Genomic DNA, 21,178 nt, shown 5'->3' with positions numbered 1-21,178 from the left:
TTTATTTTACACCAATGAGTAATAAGTGCTCAAATGGCTAGATGTAAAACATCATGAAGTGTATAAAATAAAACACTAGTTATGTATATATATCTATTGGGTCTTAGCCATTTGGAATAGATGATGAAAACGTATATTGTTGGAACATTTATACATAAATGGAATCAAGTGTACAAGGCAATGAAACAACATTGGATACCTTGTGTTCTTGGATGTTCTTAGTTGATTATGAGGGATGTTACTAGTCATTGATTTAGCATTAATCTTGATGGTCAAGTGTAGTATGTTACATGGGTTTAATACTCATTAACATGCTAATGAATTAAGATTTTAATGAGTTCTTCAATGGTGTATCATCACTCCTTTGTGACTAATGGCATCCTAGGTTGATGGTTATAAATAGGCCATTGTAGTTCACTTGTGAAGAAGTAGAGAAAAAAAGTGTTAAGTGTTCTCTCCTCTGAACACTTGTTTGCTCTTTGAATTTCTAGCTAATTTTCATAGAGTGTAAATCACAATCCAAAACACAAAGTCCTTTATAATTCACTTTGATTGATCATATAAGTGAATTACATCTCCATTGTATCTCATTAGTTATTTCGTGGTAACCCGGTGATCCTAGAGGGGCGAAATTAAACTAATAAGAAAGCGTAGATTCCGTGCCTTGGAGTAATATATCCGGTTCTCTCATTGATCACACCTAACATATATTTTGGGACACCCAATATGAAAATGGTAACTATATTTTGGGACGGGGGGAATAATATTTATTTGAATTGGATTTATTATTTTTTATTAAGTAGAAAAAATTTCGAAGAAAGAATTTAGTGAAGAATAATGACAATAAGAAACCTGCTAATAATTTCCTATTCCTCTTGAGGATAAATTGATATTTACTCGATCCATCATTACAATCAAGAAAACCCTGCCACCTAATCAAGGATGTCTTGGCCTAATGGTTAAGATTGAGGTGCTGTTAACAATAGGTCATAGGTTCAAATTTCCCTTCCTTTCTTTGTACTTTGTACTTTGTACTGCCATCGTGACACATATGGATAAAAAAAAAACCTGCCACCTTAGGCACCACCTGCCATGATAAATGGTTCGTTGAAAGAAGTATATACAACAACCCCGGTCCCTGTATATAAATACATCAGCATGCATGGGATTAATTTCAAACTTATCTCCTTTTATTCAATTAAGCTCCTTGAAGTCAGCTTCTACTCCACATAAGGGATTTAGAAATTCAATGATGTTTGGTCACTCAATTTTAAAAGTATTTCCATGAAATAGAAACAATTCTCTCCATTTTTTGGCATTGTTTGGCCACTCAATTTTAAAATTATTTCCATGAAATAGAAACAATTCTGCATTATTGTTTGGCCTACTATTTTATGTTTATTGTGTCTTTTTTATAAATACAATTTATAAGTTTTTTTTTACTAATTAATTAACACACTACATTTATGATTTTTTCGTAAAAAAAATACTTAACTTGTGATGATGTAATTAGTGATGTTTGTATTAATTGCTTAGCCTGGTTTTGTTTGCATTGACTTTTTTTTTGATCCATTGAAGTCTTTGGTAGAAGGTTTGATCTTGGACTCAAAGTCCAAGGTTGTAAAACATTTTGTCTTTGGAATGCAATATACGTAAATCCTTGCCTATTAGATCAATGAGAAAAAAATCGTTCTTATTTGATCGACATAAGAAAATATGAGAAAGGAAAAACTGTGGAGCTTAGGAAGTACTCCATCCGTTTCATTTTAATCTACACATTTATATTTTTCACGCATGTTGTTAGAAATAATAATAATCTAGAAAAATCTAGTGTAAAAATCAAGATGAATTCTAGAGTTATCTAAACAAATATCTATTGTAATTAAGGCATATTATAGAAAAATCTAGGAATGAAGAATCTAGAATAATCTAACATCAAATATTATTAGATAATATAAGATTAGTGTAGAATATTGTAGATTAAGATATACCACTCCTATAAATATGTGTTAGCATTATATGTACGAGTGTGGAGTCATATTATGTATTTTCTCCCACATTCATAAGCAAGAGTTCTCTTATAGAACCTTGCATATCACATATCATATATGTATCTCCCCCAAGGTTGTAACAAATAATTCCAATCAATGAAAATTTATAAATTACTAAATTGACCCATTAACCTTCCGCATGCGCTTGTCAAAAATTTCTATCATGTCAATGCAAAATTTTGAGGACATATATCTTTAGTTTTGTATTTGTAAAAATTATAAAAAGTACATATTAATATATAAAATACATGTTATGATATTAAAATGAAACGGATGAAGTATTAATTTACTTCTCATTAAGAGGAACTTCCCTTGATCATTGAAAAAGTTTTGCTAAAGAAGTGTAATAATATCCAATGTCCAATAAGTATTAAATAGTATCCCTTAGAAATAAATTAATTAAATAAGCATTACTCATGACATAGTATGACACTACAATACAATGAACCACATGATCTTTCTTTGTATAAGCATTTATGAGCCACATGATCTTTATTTGTATGAGCATTCTATGTGGTGCATATTGTACATATATGACGATGTTAATTACAAAGAAGGTTTTTGTTTTATCTTGCACTGACTTCATTCCTCTATGAATGTCATAAAATTCAGCTTGAGTGCCGAATGAAAACAACAAAGATATTTTTGTGGTTCATTTCTTCGCACAACAGCGTCCTTTGAGGCTTCGACTATCCTTCCAATATAATGGCAGCACCCCTTCTCTATAATTGATTCTTTTTAAATGAAATGGTATTCGCTATTTTATTTTGAAAGGATCACTTTTTATGTATCATATATTTCAAGATGTTATAGAATAAGAAAACAAATTTGTAAGTAAGAAACAAAAAAAAAACCCTAATTTTTTATTGTTAAAGATATGAAATATAATCAGTATCAGAAAATATATGTATGATATATTTTCCACATATTGATATTATTAAGAGAATAATATATGATTATGCTCCTATATTTTTTAGGAAGATTGTTTTTTTTATGTTACCTTAGGTTTTGTATAAATAATCTACCTATTGATGAATAATATGAAAGCCACACAATTAACCATTTACCCCAAATTTGTCACGGTATCAAGAGTAGGTTAGATCTTGGGAGAGCTCACAAAAAAAAAAAATCCCCTGCTGGTGGGTTAAAAAATTAAACCCACCGCTGGGATAAACCTTTAGTCAAAATTATAGATTTTTTTTCTTCAATCTATACTTTTGTTGCGAATATGATGTTTTTCGGCTCTCCCTATGTCGTGAGATAGGGTTTATTGGTTCTCCTTGTACCGTGAGACAAGGAATATTGGTTCTCCTTGTGCCGTGAGACAAGAATTTTAATTGATTTGAGTGTGGTTTGCTCTGAAAAACCCATAGTTGTCTGGAGCACAGTTTTGCTCTGGAAAGACCAAAATACGACGAGTTCGAGAAAAGAGACGTTCTTGTTTTAATGTTATATTTGCAGGTTCGAAAAGAATGATGTTCCTGTTTATTGACGATTAATGGGTTCGAAAAAGATGAACGTTCTCATCATTTAAAAAAAAAGAGAATTTTTTTGAAGGCGACATCACCAGATTCGTGCATCACGACTTCAACAAAGAGAAGAATTTCCAATCGCAACGTTCGTGTTACTGTCGTTACGATTGCGGGAGGGTGTTAGAGATATGAGATATAATCAGTATCTGAAAATATATGTATGATATATTTTCCATATTGATATTATTAAGAGAATACTATATATACTTATGTTAAGATATATTATTTAGTGAATAATCTATGATTATGGTCCTATATCTTTTAGGAAGATTGTTTTTTTTATGTTACCTTAGGTTTTGTATAAATACTCTACCTATTGATGAATAATATGAAAGCCACACAATTAACCATTTACCCTAAATTGTCATTTATTTATTTATTTATTTAGGTGTGGTCATCCAGCACACCATTTTTATGATGAAAAGTTCAAATATCTTGCAAAATTATAAGTATTTTGTATTATTTATATCTTTATTATTTTATTATATATACTTCTCCCACAAGTCTAGGTGGGTTTTTTTCACTCTTCTTGTAAGATTAACCAATTAATAGATGGTGGTATGAGGTGTAGGATGAGCATCCTACACCAGCTTCAAAACGCAAGGCAAGAAGAATGAAACGCACTAGCTCCAACATGCAAAAAGTAATTGATTTGACAGCCAATGTACATTCCCATTACATCTAGTGTACATGTCGAAAATTCAAAAAGTAGTTGATTTGACACTTATTATTCACCACTTAATAACTGATTTGATGTTAACCGCCATCATTTTCCCCCATATACTGTTCATCACTTCTCTCTTTTCCACACTCAACCTCCTTGTACATTCTTGGCTTTGTGGTTGTTCATTAACAAAATCAAAATTACAATGACAGCCCCCAGCTGAAAGTAACCCAAATCCTGAAGCTGATGTCAAGTGAGTAATTTGCAATCTTTGTACACTTGGTGTGTTATTGATGTTTGTTCACAAATGAAATTCAATATGTACAATTACAGTCCCATACCGAAATATGTCAAGTGAGTAATTTTCAATCTTTGTACACTAGTGTGTTGATGTTTGTTCACTAATGAAATTCAATATGTACAATTACAGTCTCATACCGAAATTCAATAAATCACAATGTACACTGATGGTCATTACTTTGATCACTGAAAATCCCCAAATGTACACTCGTATATTATTGTACACCAAATCATATGCATTCGTACATTAAAAAAATTGTTTCAGCAAATAAATGAGAGAGAAAGAGAGTGAATGAGTGAGTGATGAAAGACAAAGAGTTAGCCCACTTTCAAAAATACTGCCAAAAGCCAGCCACATGGGCAAGGTGTGGGATGCTCATCCTACACCTCAGTGTAGGATCTAATTTGCGAAGATTAACAAGGTCTCCGGTTGTATGTTCAAAGGGTGCGTACGGTATTTTCCTTCGTCAATGTTTATTATACTAGGGAATTACTAAGCGTTGATAATACGAATTAGCAACCACTATCAATCCTTTTTCTGCAATATTCTAAATTAGCTCATAATTTTCTTCTCAAATTCAAAAAAAAAAAATTCTTTTCGGGCTCAAATTATTTTAGGGGTATAACTCTAATGAACAAGTGTTGTGACTCTATTTCAATCGTATGGTTGAGATTCATTCTCATTTCTCATGTAAGGAGCATTCTCATGTGATGTTGCCCCTATATATATACTTTTTTTTTTGGAGTTATATCACTATTTCATTAGAGTTACATCATTTATTCATAAGAGTTATAGTGCGTCAATATCATTCTCATTTTTCATGTAAGTATCCATTCTCATATGAACTCACTTCTATATATATATATATATATATATATATATATATACATATATATATATACATATATACATATATACATATATATATATAGATTTGGGCTCACGTGAGAACAACATGTTTATATGAGAATACCTAGTTATATGAGAATAAATCCGAGCCCTTGGATCACTCTAATCTAACGGCTGTAATTTATCGCGTTTCATTAATCCAAAAAGAACTATCGTGCTTCCTTCACCAATAACTCGACCTACTGTACAAATCGATAATTTCATCCTCCATTATCAAAGCTCGAACAAGACTCAAAACTAGAATTTTCGTCCTTAATTGAAGCTCTGACAAGAATCAAGATTCGAAGTTCTGACATAGAAGCTCAAACAAGATTTAAAGTAGCTCGACCTACTGTAGCAAACAATCAGTTTCATCGTTAATTGAAGCTCGAAAAAGATCCGAAGTTCTCCATTAAAGCTCGAAGAAGATTCAAAGTGGTATTTTCAGATTTTTTAAGCTCTGTTTTTTAGTTATTTCTCATATTTTAGGGTTTCGTTTTCATAACTTTGATGTTGTTACTCTGAAATTAGCTATGGAAAATGTGATTATCATTTTGCTTATTTGTTTTACTTGTTTCGTTTTGGATGGCTAGAACTTTGTAAGGTAAATTTTCCATCTTTTTTTCTTTGCAATATGGCGTTTATGTGTTTGGTTTAACTCCATGTGTTTCTGATTCTAATGGTAAGCATTCATAATTAGTGATGTGCTTTTAAGCAACTAGTGATGTATATTTGACCCATTGGTGATGTACTTTTTATCCACCATTAGTTTTATCAGTTGATAATGAGTCATGTCTAGTATAATTTGTGATGATTATTGATAATGTAAATATAGGCAATTGATAATGTATATATAGATGATTGGTAATTTCTTGGATCTAATGTTTGAGTAGAACACAAAATTCAAAATTTTTACTCACTAATAAGCTCAAGAAATTCCAGATTTGAACTTAGATGAATGATAGAAATATAACTCATTTGAACTAATTGAAGGATTAACTTAGAAACAGAACTCTTGTGTTCTCGACAATTGTCGTATGCTTATGCCCCCTCCCCCTTCATTTCATTAGTACGTATACCATGAAAAGAAACCAAGTTTAAGCTACTAGTAGTGCTTGTGTCTTCTTAAGTAACATCTTGCTTATGATATATTTTTGGTGTCTGTTTACTTGTAGATGTCGGATCGCACCGCAGTTTATAGCATGGATGATGCTCTTCTGAGCTTGGGATTTGGGAAATACCAAACCCTGATTCTTATACATGCTGGACTTGGGTGGATTTTGGAAGCAATGGAGGTGATGATTCTTTCGTTTGTTGGACCAGCAGTACAGACGGAATGGAACCTTACTTCAGAGCAAGAGAGCCTTATCACCACTGTGGTGTTTGCAGGCATGCCTTTTGGGGCATATACCTGGTGATTAGTTTCAGATAGATATGGAAGAAGGTGCGTCATATTGTGAATTTCTTCTGTTTTTTGTCTGTACGTTTGCCTTTATCTATATCTTCTCAATTGTAGAACTGCCAAAGGCCTAATGAGGCAGTCCTACAAGTTACTAGAACTGTCAGAGGCCTCATGAGGCATGTTGAGAAAATTCTCTAAATTTTTGATTGATTGGTGCAGTTTAATCACAAATTCTGCAAAAGAAGATTTAGTCCTAACCAGAACTTAACAATGTTTTTGATTGAGAACTGGGCAATTCTAAAGAACTAGGAAGCAACACTGTAATATCTCCATATGAACTCAGTAATCTCTATCAAGATATCTCTTTTTAAGACAATAAGATCTCAAAGGAAACACAAGTCAAGTTAAAATGTCAAAGGATATAACTTATGTGAAATGTTTTTATAGTCTCAGCTCTCTGACTTCTGTCAAAAAAAAAAAAAAAAAATGTTAGGCTTCCGTTGGTCCTTCTAAGGTTCTCTTCATTCTATGTACTTTAGGATTCTCTTATAGTATGCCTATTCCAAGTACTGTTTCTTGACTTTTAAATAAAAAATAGGTATCCAAGCAGAATGTTGGCCTTCATGTTTTTCATAAATAGCTTTGCCTTTGCGATTAGTGATACATATATCACAGAGATGGGTAAAATTTGTGCCCATCTTAGACACTATGTTGTAAGTTTTACATCAAATATAAAGAACTATCCATGTCTGATCCCACCCTTTTTATATGTGACGAGATATCCTAAGTTTCCTCTTAGAGATGGGGTTAGCATAACCCCTTGCTTTGCTGTGAAGAATATACATCAAGCTATTTGTGGCACTTATAAGACAGTCAAGTGGAGGAGACTTCTATGTAATAATCAGGCACCTACTATACACTTATTTCTCTTATGGCTAGTTTTGCAAAGTAGCATCTGAAAATAGTGCATGTTTTAAGGATATTGGGTCCGACACGGGTATTAGCTTAAGAAACAATGTAAGAAATTTCTTATTAAGCTCTTTTTCCTAGTTATATTTGATTGTAAAGCTAATGAATATATGTTTACTTTTAGGGTCATTTTCTGAAAACTTTGAAAGCCAAGTATTGTTGTGAGATCTTAAAGGATGAGTCCAACGTGGTCAAACAAGTTATGCTGAAGAATGCTAAGGCAATGAAACGAGCGAACGACTTGGAAGAATATTTATTTAAGAGAACTTTGCCATATCTTTTGTAAGGAAAGAAAGAGATGTACATAAGCGATAGATTATATGACATATTGAAATTTCATTTGTGTAAGTCTTTTTTTGAGAATTCCATGTGTATAAGCCTTTTTTGAGAATATTAGTTGTGCTTGTGCATGAAGTGCCATAACAGAGCTTGGTCAATGTAAGACATATTAAGCTTTTCATGCTTATAGTATGAATGATGATTATGGAATAAATTATCCTTGTGTTCAGATTATTATACTTTCAAGCCATGGGTGATGTACTTTCAAGCCATGAGTGATGTACTTTCAAGCCATGGGTGATGTGTTTTAATAAAAGCTCAAGAGGGGACTTGTTGCATTTATAAATTGTTGTCCAAGATATCCAACAAGACAAATTCATAAGCAGCTACATTTAAAAAAAAAAAAACCACTAACATTCTGCCTCACCGTAAAAGGAGAAAGAATACAAATATTAAAAACACTAATTTATGAGCTTATAAGAACTCATCTAAATATACAAGTAATTTCATTCAGTAATGTCGCTAGTCAAAATTTTAGTCTCGATAATTCATTAACTTATTGTCTTATTGCAGGACTTTTTATGAATAGTACATTTTACCATTAATAATCTGCATTCGCAGGTTACAACTTTTTCTAACCTTTTGGCGTCAGGTGGTGATCCAAGAGCCGGAAAGGTAATGAATTTCAACCTAAAGCTAATCAAAATGTCTTGGTGATTGGAGATCAAATGAGTATATTGATATTGATCATGGTGGTATTTATGCGATGACGTACTCGAAAATATTTTTTTGAGGCAAGGAACTTCTTCATAGGATTCTAGCATAAGAAAAGATCTTCAAGGATGACATCAGATGGTCAAAAAAATTATGTTGCAAGAATGCTAAGGTGATGGTGAGCGAGTAACTTGAACACCTTCATGTGGTTTGGGAGAAATTTGCCAAATCTTTTGTAAAGAAAGGAAAAAAAATCTAGACATTTACAAGTATAGAATCTCTAAATTATACATACTGAGAATTTCATGTATATAAGGTGTTTCTTTTTGGAATTTAGTTGTGCATGAGATTCGAGATCAAATTTTTCTCCTTCTCGTATAACAAATTGTAATTGGTGATGTACTTTTAAGTCATTCGTAATGTACTTTTAAGCCATCGTGATGTACTCTAGAAAACATAATGAGTCATGTCTCTTACGAAGCGTGTGTGCAAAAGAACAAATAATAAGGTGTTACAAGCTTCGGCAATTTTTACGTTGTATCACCTTTTTCGTATTCAGTTAATTGTTCTTCACCAAACATATAAACGGTATCTCGACCGACGCTAGTTCTTCATCGTTTTCCACTATACATAATATTGTTAGTAACCAAATCAATATCATATTTGTGGGGGAGGGGCTTATTCAAACTCTTAATTAGTATTGTTGGGGCATTCGATTTGATCTTTAAATGTTTAGGTATATTGTAACATTAGCTCAAATTAGATCACGAAATCCTACCCAACAATTTAAGAGAGATAATAAGGGAATAGAGCAAAAGAAAAAGAGAGAGAGAGAGAGTAAGGATTTTATTAACTACAAACGCTCATACATAGTATATCTATACAAACATATGATGAGAAGTACAAAGGAATTACAATCCAACAACTCTTGCCATAGCTAATGACTTCAAATAGTCTGTTTGATAACTTTCCTTGATTTCAAAAATAGTTCTAAGAAAATTCTAATTCATAGTTCCAATTAGGAAGATAGAAGTCACCACGACTTTGGTCTCCAATGACGCTTCCAATATTGCCAATCCCTACATAAACATATTATCATATAGTAGTTCTGCATTAACATAAAATCAAGCTAAAAAAAGATTTTAAAAAAAAAGACTAACAATGTATTAACTCCTTAAAACTAACTCGAACCTCTTTGTCCTCCAAGGAAGAGACATCCTTAACATTAAACTCATTGATTAGAGTAATCCTCATAAATGGTGGACATAGGTTTCACCTCCAAGTTATCCATCAACATATAAGTCACCACCCCCTTGTTGATATAAGAGGCAATGACATTATGTGGAAGATCAAATCCACAAACTCTTTTCTCGCTTATGCAAATAGAACTTTGTTGATATATATCTCATGTGAGAAGAAAAGGAGCTTGATATTGACTCTTCAGTAGAGGAAGTTGCCTGCAAGAGGCGGTAGGAGAGTGCAACCAACAAACGGTACCGTGTATATAAGTTACACATCTTCCCTAGTTCATTATTTTCTTCATGCTTAAAAGAGCTAGATTTCGAAGAGTTCTCTAAATTGCTCTTTTGCAGATGTGAGATAACTAGAAGCACTAATTATTGACCATCAAGATTTTTGTGTGATCATATTCTGTTTTCTTTTCCAATTTCCCATCATATAAAAGGCCATCAGTGGGGCTAGATAGAACAATGTACAGTTTTGAAAGCTACATATCTGAAAGTTAGAGCTGGATACTTCCGACTCTCCGATTGGAATTGGAAGCTAAAGTACATATGTGTGATCTTTCTCTTGTGAACATCTGGAGCGAAAGCCTTATCAAGTTAAAATTGTTAGAATTTGAGGCCAGACTTTGTTAGCATTCTGTAATGTTATCTTTCTCTCTTTGTTTTCTCCTTACCTTTGCTTGTGACTATTTATTAAGCTAAGTTGTTGAGAATGAACAATTGCAGAAAAGGAACCACAAGCACAGAAATCGATAGAACAGTAAAACCTTGCCATTATTAAAAAAACAGAAACAAAGATCACTCTTGAAGAACTGGAGAACAGAACACAAAACATACTCTCTACTCTTCTTCATTTACCACACATTACAATTAATAGGTTCATGAATACTCCTATATATTTTATAACTTTTTCCTTTCATTTTTGTGTATGATATTGCAAATAACCCAAATTATCGATGAGAAGATGTGAAAAAGTGGTAACAACTAGCCACACTTCAATATACTTGCACAAGTCGCTTGATGTACTCATAGAAGCACGACAATGTACTTGTTGAAAAATGTCATAGCAGATGTATGAAATTCTCTAAATAAGAATTTTTATTTTTAATACGAGAGAATTGGATCTGATTTTTATTTTGGCATATATGATAACTTTTTGCAGATAGTTGTGTCAATGTTGCTTAATCGGATATTCGAATTTTATAATAAAGAGGATGTATATAATTAAGATTTAATGTACCTATAGTGCACCGGTGATGTATATGTAGTAAGGATGTGATGTACATGAGTGAGGCTAGAAACACAAACACTAGCCACGCATCCTACTAAAGAAAAGTGCAAACATTAGTCGCTCATCATGAAACATCATGTACCATCTCATAGCTTAAGAAAACGAACAAGATGAATTATTTTTTCCTCCCTTACACCTTAGTATTTACTTCATCACCCAGCCACAAGCATGATTCCCTTAACTCTTGAAGATCGAGAATAAAAGCTAGTACTTGGTGAATCAATTTCACGTTACGTAAATTTTCCCTCCAAATCTTTAGGCTCAATGAGCATATTTCACTTCTAATAAATGCAAATTCCATCATCCAAATACAAATATTGTTTTAACTTCATTCGTGTAGCAATAACATCAAGCATCTTTGTCTCTATGGCCAGATCGCACAAGTAAATTCATCCTTATATTAGTACTTCTATATTTATAAGAGATTTAATGTACTTGTAGGTCTCTAATGATGTATATATGACAAAGATATAATGTACATGAGTTGTATTGGTACACCAAAGGCTAGAAAGATTATAGGCAGCAACATGCTACATTGTTCCATTATTCTTATTACTCACTATCACCCATATACTAGAAACTCTTGCAGATTTTCAGAATGTTTATGTCCATAGAACAGTTCAACATGCACTTCTTTAAACAACTAACATGTATGAATAGAGCTTCTAGGCTCAACGTAAATTTTAGCCTTGAGAAATTTATTCAACTAAAAATGGTTCATCTATAAATATTTCTACATTTCATATTCTCTTAGCCTCCCCAGTTTCAAGCTCAGGTAAATGAGCCATGATACATGATTCACAAAGCACAATATTCCTAAATATCACTAGAGAAACTTGAAAGCAAGATCCAACATCTGTTATGTGGAACAATTACAGAAACAGAAGCTATAAATTGGGATAATATGTAACTTACGGTCCAACTTTTCGCCAACACCAAGGACTTCTTGTACATTTCGATTCATTATTTGGTGCAATTCATAAAGCTCATCATTCAGATTCTTTGTTCTTTGTATAAATGTATCTTCAGAAGAAAAACAAAAGAAAAACAGAAACTTGTCAAAATAAGTTGCTTTGGGGCGAATATTCTTCAAGTGATGAACTAATTCAAAGAGCACTAAACTGATAAACAATACCAAACTTAATGAATGCATAAGGTTTAACAAGAAGAGCATAATATTAAGAATAACAAACTTGGAAAATAGATTTAAAGCAATCGAAATTTCGTACCTGATAATGATTGTATTGAACGATTGAGCGACACCCAAATTTGATGAATTGAACGATTGAGGAGCACCCAAATTTGATGAATTGAACAAAATTTTGATGGATGAATCAATCGATGAAGAGAGAAAACTTCAGATTTTTGCTCGCAAAAAATTGTTAGATGAAGAGAGAGATGGGTTTTCAATTTTCCCCATTTAGCTGTTGTTTTTCACGCTTGAAGTTATGCGTTTGGTTATTAGAGTTTGGCAAGATCGCAGCCCTTAGATTTCCTTGATCTAACGGTTATGATTTATTCTCACATATTAATTTATTCTCACATAACTATTCATTCTCACCGGATCTCGACTCTCTCTCTCTCTCTCTATATATATATATATATATATATATATATATATATATATATATATATATATATATATATATATATATATATATATATATATATATATACGTAAAAATCAGAGTTGGCATAGTTGGTTAGTAACTACACTTGTTCAATGGGTCGGGTCTCCAAAAAAAGCCCTTGGCCGACCCTATATTATAGGGTCATGACCCAACCCAATTAAAATAGGGTCGGGTCATAGAGGGTCTGACCCTAATAACGTATTAGCGGGCCGGGCCGGGTCAAAAGGGGTTATTTATGCTTCTTAGGATCAACCAATTTGTGCTTCATGGACTGCAAATCTGCAATGCTGGGACTGCACAGTGCACAACATACAACATCAAATTATAAATAAAATTTTTAGATGGAAACCGATTGGCAGCAATTGGCACAAAATCATAACAAATAAAGGGATTCCAATCCAAAAAGATTTCTCATATAGACACATTAGTAGGAGTTTCAGCCTGGAGGAAAATTTTGCAAAAAAATCCTAACTTGGGGGTCGATGACTTGAGAATCGAAACCTGAAGTGTATGGTTACGAGAAAAGTTGCTCCACCTCAATTAATTCACATGTTAATGAGCATATGAAGGAAGTAAGGCATATATTTTGTTTATCAAAATAGAAAAACATGGTTATGTTAGGTATAAGAGCGTCGCGGAAACGTAATAAGATCGAGAAATCAATAAGAAAAATAATGCAAGAAAAGCAATAAGGGACACACAAAATTTAACGTGGGAAAAACCCTCTTAAATGAGGTAAAAAACCCACGGAAGACGAACACCAAAATCCACTATATAAAATTATGAGAGTACAAGTACCCCAAATTAATAGGTTACAGATAAAACTACAACTCTCACAATTGTTAATTATAAACTCACGAAGGAGAAAATTAGAGTGAATAGTAGAGTAGGATATTGTGTATATAAGAATGTGGATGGCTTTTATGTAGTATTTGGAGGTTGTTGATGATTTTGGGTTGATTCCCAAAGTTACTATACCACCATATTTATAGGTGGGTAAGTCAGTGCTTACACCCCAAAAGAAATATCTAGGTGCTTCTCCATAATTTTGTGAACATGAGAGTATTATTAATATCTAGAGGCTTCCTAAGCTACTCATCATATCTAGAACAATCATGAATCTTTCATTATCATCTTGCATCATATTAGGCGGCAAGTAACAGAGGACTAGAGGAGTAATTTAGTTGTTAGGCTTTAAATGAAATTGGGCCAAAAAGGAATTTGGCCGACCCAAATCAACAATCTCCACCTTGGAACAAATTTCGTAGGTCACTCGTCGTTTGAGCCCCAGCGGGCCTAGCAAGCATGAATGCCCACTAAGTCTAAGCAATGATCGAACTTAGTGGTAGGAAGTGACTTTGTAAGCATATCTGCTAGATTATCTGAAGTGTGAACTTTTTTGACAATAATTTCACCTTCAGCAAATGTATCTCTAACATAGTGGTATTTTACTGAAATGTGTTTAGTCTTGGAGTGATATGCATCATTCTGGGTGAGAAAGATAGCACTTTGGCTATCATAGAACACTCTGGTAACACCTTGTGGAACTCCAAGATCTATAACAAGGCCTCTCAGCCATGTAGCCTCCTTTATACCTTCAATAGCTGCAACATATTATGATTATGTTGTAGAGAGAGCAACCTTAGACTGCAAAGAAGCCTTCTAACTTATTGCACCAGAACATAGAGTGAAGATATAATGACCTTCGACGGTCAAGATCACCACCATAGTCAGAGTCAACGAACCCAACAACATTACTTGAAGATGTTAGGGTCCTAACAAAGACCAACCCCAGATCTATGATACCTTTTAGCTAACGAAATATCCATTTAACGACATTCCAATGATCTTTTCCGGGGTTGTGCATATACCGGCTCACCATTCTAACGGCATATGCAAGATCAGGTCTAGTGCAGACCATGGCATACATGAGACCACCAACTGCACTAGCATAGGGAATGATAGACATTTTTTCTTTTTATTCCTCTGATTGTGGACATGAAGTAGATGATAATTGAAAATGAGCAGCAAGAGGAGTAGAGACAGACTTACAATTATTCATGCCGAATTTATCAAGAAGTAGAATTTGTGGGTGGAAAAAGAGAAGAATAAATATAAACGTATTACATTATGGTGGCTCAAGTACCCCAAATAAGGAAAATGTAGCAATTAAAAAAAACAACCATTTAAAAAAATGTTAGAATTAAAAAAAAACGGAGGGAGTACATCTTTAATACTCTTATTACCTAACTTACAAGAGTATTGTTTTCAAACTCAAAGCTTTCAAAAAAAAATTTATTTATCAAGTAGTGACGTTAATTTTTCAATTTCTTAATGGACAAAGAATACGAAAAGTAGCAAAATAAATTATGAAATTAAAAATTATAACATATTTGTTTATTATAACTGACCCAAGGCATCGCCTGGACGAAAAAACCTAGTTAATATATTAAAAAAAGACTAATTACCTCAAAGTCTGAGTTGCGATCAGATCATATGAGTCAAGTTTTTTATGTGATCCGACTCCGGCCTTTGTCCGACTACGAGCCGAACTTTTCAAACGGATCTGGATTCATATTTTTTTTTCCCACAATCGACTTGGATTATTTCCTTCGTACCATGGTCAGATGTAGACTGGATTGCCATCCCTAGTTGGCACATAAATGAAGTTTGACCTATTCTAATATTGTTGATATATTCATAAAATGGAGAAAGAAAAATATCAAAGTATATTCTAAAATTCTCTTTTTCCAATTAAAAATAGAATTCTAGGATGTTGGTATATATATTTAATAACCAATGTCATACTAGTCGCCTTCACCCAGTAATACACGGATACACCTCAACAGTTAAAAAGAAACGTCAAAAGAGAAAGTAGTTGTAGTTAACCCTGATTCACTTTCCCTTATTTTTCCTCTCCGACAAAATTTTTCAGATTCAAATGGCGTCTAGTAACCAATTACTTCTTCACATAAAGGATCCTAATAGATATAGTATTGTCGATTTCAGTACCATTTCCGGCAATGTCGAGGTTTTTCTGACATTTGCGCCCCATATTAACGCCCGAACAGAGGATTACCATTTCTGAAAATATCTAATCTCTATTTCAGGAAGGTTTTATTATACAAAAACCTCCCGGCGGCGTCGGAGTCGGAGACTTGGTAAAGAAGTTAGTAATGACTGCTGTCGGGATTGGAACATTTATAGGGATGATCTTCTTGACAAGAGGGATGGAGGCAGATAGGGTCGACACTGAAACCCGGCTTACCCACGACGGTGCGACCTTCAACCATTCGGAGGATTCTACTAAGGATTCTATTGTATGTTGATTTCTTGTTTCTTGTTTGGATTTTTCAATTGATACTGTAGTTTTTCAAGACTGTACAAATCTTGGGTTGAAATTCTGTGTAAAATTGAACAATGAGATCTGTAATTTTGTATTATAATTGTTTTAGGAATTGTTGTTGGAGTACAGAGTTTTTAGTTATTGGTGTTAGTTTAGGTTGTTAGATGAAATTGTATAATTAGTTTTGTTACTAATTGTAATTAGTATAAATAGATAGGTTGTAATATTTCTACTCACCTTTTTACATAATAACATAATATAACCTTACATCTCTCTTCTCCCTTGCCTTTCTTTACTGTTCTTCAAAGTCAAGATCATCAATGGCATCATCTTTTACTTCCTATGATTTTCTTCCTCCCTAAACACGAATTGTAACATGGTATCAGAGAAATTAATAAGAAAAATAGTGCAAGAAAAGCGATAAGGGACACACAAAATTTAACGTGGGAAAACCCTCATTAATAGGTTAAAGATAAAACTACAACTCTCACAATTGTTAATTATAAACTCACAAAGGAGAAAATTAGAGTGAATAGTAGAGTAGGATATTGTGTATATGAAAATGTGGATGGCTTTTATGTAGTATTTGGAGGTTGGTTGATGATTTTGCGTTGATTCCCAAAGTTACTACACCACCATATTTATAGGTGGGTAAGTCGGGGCTTATACCCCAAAAGAAATATCTAGGTGCTTCTCCATAATTTTGTGAACATGAGAGTATTAGTTTCTAGAGGGTTCCTAAGCTACTCATCATATCTAGAACAATCATGAATCTTTCATGATCATCTTGCATTATTATATTAGGCGGCAAGTAACAGAGAGTAATTTAGTGTTTAGGCTTTAAATGAAATTGGGCCAACAAATGAATTTGCGTCACCCAAATCAACCGGTTATATGGGGACCCTTAAGAAAAATTGTGAGTAATCCAGCAGCAGGTTTAAGAAATTATCCATTATTCATGGTTGAAGAAGAATTAGGAGAAAATAACATGAAATTAAAGATAAAAAGAAAAAAAATAAAAAATTATTTAAATGAAAATCAAGACGCCATTTTTATGGTGTAGAGAGCCGCCGTATACGTAAAAATACCTAAAAAATTTAATATCAAAATGAAGCGTAAAAGGAATGATTATTTACAAATACAAAAAAAAGAGGAGAGAGAAAGTACCAAAATGTGGAAGACCAGCGAAGAAAAGCAAAACCGAAAACAATGTTGTAATAACCGTGCAGTTGTAAAGCCAAGAATGGCCGAATGCCTTTCTCTTGTTGGAGAAGCTGAGATAACAGTGAGATGATGATGAAAATCAGTATTCGTTCTAACTTTAAAATAGGGACAGGGTTGGGTCGGATCAGGCTAGCCCTTGACCCGACCCGTCAACAACGACTTCCGACCCGACCCGGTTCGTTGAAAATGTCTATTAGATACCCTCCTTCTACCCCTACAATAAGGGTTCCATTCTTACCTGTTGGAAAGTGGGATCCCTAATCCCCCACTTTTGCAAGTGACCTTGGATTTCGAGAGCTCAACAAATGCTTCTATTGATCGAACTCTAATCAGGAATAGTTTTTGAACCGATTTCATTGCTATAACTTCACTGTGAGTTGTGACTTGCGGCAGAAGCCAGGTCGCGAGTCGCAACCGACGAGCAGGTTTCTACCCGAGTTTAGACAGAACGCTGGTCGCGAGCCTGTCGCGGGTCGCGATGCTCCTCGCAAGTCGTGAGCTTCCGGCTACGATACGCGAAGCGCGAGGGCGATTTCCTCGTTAGGTTTTCTCGACAACTTAGGGCTTGTATTTTAGACTTCATATAAATACGTTAATTCATTTTTTAGAGTGAAGAACCACAAAATATCAGAGAGAGATTAGCCTAAACACAATAGAGAAGATAGCGAGTCTTTGAGATTCAATTGCATACAATTGAATCTTGCCTATTGTAATTGTAATCGTCTCGTTCGTAGTGAAATAATCTATTTCCCCTGCCTTGAGGACGTAGCTATCGCATTGATAGTAAACCTCGTTAAATCTTGTGTGTTCTTTATTCACTTTCGTGTGTGTGCGCGTGGTTGTTGTGCATTCTTGTTTTGGTTAATGAAACGCTTCCGCCACAACATTCATGAAACAAACAATTGAGAGTTAATAAAATATAGTTCTAGATCATGTTTAGTTATCTATGAAGATCAAATTCTATTTCGCATTTTAATTCCTTATCCTAAAATCTAAATACATATATCATCGTTAAATCTTATTTGCTAATTCAATTAGACCTTGTGTTGGTCAAAATCCTACCAACTAATAATGATCTATATTTCTCTAGATCCAGTAGTAAATCATCATCTGTAACTTGAAGTTTGAGGTTCGAACATAAACAGTTGCAATATAAATGATCGATCAATTCATTCTATTTCTTGATGAACAAGGCAACAAGCTGTTGCCATATTAAAACTGCGTGAAGCTTGCTTTGATTTATTACACAACAGCTACAAGAAACGATCTGCGCATATAACATTAGCGGATAACATTCGGTTGGCTCTTTTCATATGAAAATAATTGTGTTCGTATATATATATACTAGAATTTTTTGCACGCGATGCGTGCTTGAATATTTTTCGAAACAGAATCCCGATTTTCTTCGGCATAAGAGTCAAAATTTGTGAGTTCTTGAGAACAATGATTTGTAAGTGAATTTTGTGAATGTTTTTTTTAATGTATTGACGCCCTATTATATTACTTTTGGTTTGTAAGTTAATTTTTAGTTTTTTGTAAAATTTAGTGATTTGTGTGATTTCTTGAAGGTGATTTAGAAAGGAATTTGTAAAGTTTCCAAAGATAAGTGATTTGGGAGCGATGTTGAAATGTAATTTCCGGTAGCTTTGTTTGAATCCCCATTTTGATATTGATATTATTTTTGTAATTTAGTAAGGGAAAGGGGGGGCAAAATAGTCAGTTCAAAAGAGGAAACCATAGGTCCCCCCTTCCCTTATATTTTTTTTTTGCTAAAGTGAAAATATATATTGCACACCAATCTCAAATCAACAACCTACAGAGCAACCAAGGGGAGACAAACCAACTAGGTTGGACCCTCTACCCCTAGGCCCTCAGACCCCATTTACCTACAGACATTAACAGCAAGCTCCCTGAGCCATCCTCTATTAGCTATTGACACTTTTTTTGGGAGAACACTATAGCATCTATCTATAACATCTTTCTGTACTCTATATACTATATTATTTACAGTAGACACGTACTGGGACCAATACACTTCATTTCGACATCTCCATATATGATATACCAAAGCTCCCAGAACCATAGCATAGACTTGCTTCTTAAACTTTGTTTCCCTGCATCTGCTGATCCACTGCATAATTGACTGCACAGTCATGTTACTCAGCTGTATCCCCATCCATGTAGCAATCCTTCTGAATATAGACTTACTATAGTTGCACTCAAAGAACAAGTGCTTTTGAGTCTCCTCATGCATTCCACATATCAGACATTGGTCTGTTGTTGCAACACCCATGTCATATAATCTCTTTGTTTTCTGTAACCTGTCTAATTGCATCAACCAAAGGAAGAATCTGTGCTTTGGGATAATCATTCTCTGTCAAACATATTTATCCCAGTGTATCTTGGTGAAATCACCTGTCAATATAGTATATATTGACTTAACAGAATATTCATGCATATTCTGTAGCACAGCCTCACTAAGTTTTCCTTTAAGTACATCTTTTACTTCACAAATTTTCTTCCAATACCAGCTGCATCCTTGTGTAGGTTTATAATCCCACCAATTTTCATTCTTCACATATAGTTCATTCACCCACTTGATCCAGAGATTATCTTTTTTGGTTTCCAGAGCCCAAGCATATCTCCCCATAGTAGCCATATTCCAACACTCTAAGTTCCTCACCCCTAAGCCTCCAGCATTCTTAGGTCTGCAAACCTTCTCCCAAGCTACATAACCACCACTGCTACTGAAATAATTGTCTGACCAAAGATAGGCTCTACACACCATTTGAATTTCATGAATAACCTTCTTTGGCAAGACAAACATTTGAGCCCAGTACACTTGAATACTTAGTAAAACAGCATTTACTAATACCAGTCTACCCTGGTAAGAGATGTTTCTACTACTCCAGCATCTCACTCTTGCTGTCATCTTCTCCACTAACACCATACACTCTTTCACCCCCAACCTCTTGTGACTAATTGGGACCCCAAGGTACTTAAAAGGCATTTTTCCTCTAGTGAAACCTGAAGCATTCAGGATTCTTTGAACTTCTTCTTCCTTCATGCTTGCTGTGTAAACTTCTGTTTTGTTTTCATTTACCTCCAAACCTGATACATTAGAGAAGTGTTTGAACCCTTGAAGCATCATGTACACAGATTTGAACTCACCTTTACTACAAAGGATGAGATCATCAGCAAAACTCAGGTGGTTAAGCTTAAAACCCCTTCCCTTATATAATAGAGATATGTCATGTGATTTTTATGAAAAAGGCTTTTTGTATTATACTTCTTTCATTTCGTTTTAAATGCAACAAAAGAATATTTATATCTCATAAATAATGACCCTTTGTTGCATTTAAAACGAAACAGAGGAAGTAAATAGTTTGAAAAATCCAATCATGGATGAATTTATAACAATTTTAGGAAAAGCTTTAATTTTGAAAACTTGATATACTTCCTCCGTTTCGTTTTAAATACAACAAATGAATATTTTATATCTCGTAAATAATATCTATTTGTTGTATTTAAAACGACGAAACGGATGAAATATAAAACAATTGCTTTTTGGATCAAGAGAGTAGTCGGTACTTTTATTGCTTTATATAATGTCTCTCAAAAGTTACCCATGTGATTTCATAG

The 21,178-nt window shown here is 33.7% G+C and overlaps 1 protein-coding gene and 1 long non-coding RNA gene across 2 annotated transcripts; both read right to left on the bottom strand.

Moving 5' to 3' along the window:
- Positions 1-9,644: 9,644 nt before the first annotated feature.
- On the bottom strand, positions 9,645-12,901 carry LOC125492470 (uncharacterized). Its single transcript, XR_007269076.2, has 3 exons — positions 12,565-12,901; positions 12,251-12,358; positions 9,645-9,879 (listed from the first exon to the last, which is right to left on the bottom strand). It is a non-coding gene; the product is annotated as an uncharacterized LOC125492470 (long non-coding RNA).
- Positions 12,902-19,418: 6,517 nt separating this feature from the next.
- Positions 19,419-20,687, bottom strand: LOC125492950 (uncharacterized). The gene is made up of 2 exons (XM_048635710.1): positions 19,952-20,687; positions 19,419-19,861 (listed from the first exon to the last, which is right to left on the bottom strand). Exons 1-2 carry the CDS (start codon positions 20,685-20,687, stop codon positions 19,419-19,421), a joined length of 1,179 nt encoding a protein of 392 aa, XP_048491667.1.
- Positions 20,688-21,178: the final 491 nt, after the last annotated feature.

This window comes from Beta vulgaris, chromosome 8 (assembly GCF_026745355.1).
Source record: "Beta vulgaris subsp. vulgaris cultivar EL10 chromosome 8, EL10.2, whole genome shotgun sequence".
Classification (NCBI taxonomy): Eukaryota; Viridiplantae; Streptophyta; class Magnoliopsida; order Caryophyllales; family Amaranthaceae; genus Beta; species Beta vulgaris.
The sequence above is the reverse complement of the archived record's forward strand: the minus strand, read 5'-3'. Positions and strand labels throughout refer to the sequence as shown.

Coding starts and splice junctions, on each gene's coding strand:
- LOC125492950 (XM_048635710.1), bottom strand. CDS start 20,687: ATGATGCTTCAAGGGTTCAAACACTTCTCTAATGTATCAGGTTTGGAG. Junction 19,862..19,951: donor AATATATACTATATTGACAG/GTGATTTCACCA, acceptor TGATGCAATTAG/ACAGGTTACAGAAAACAAAG.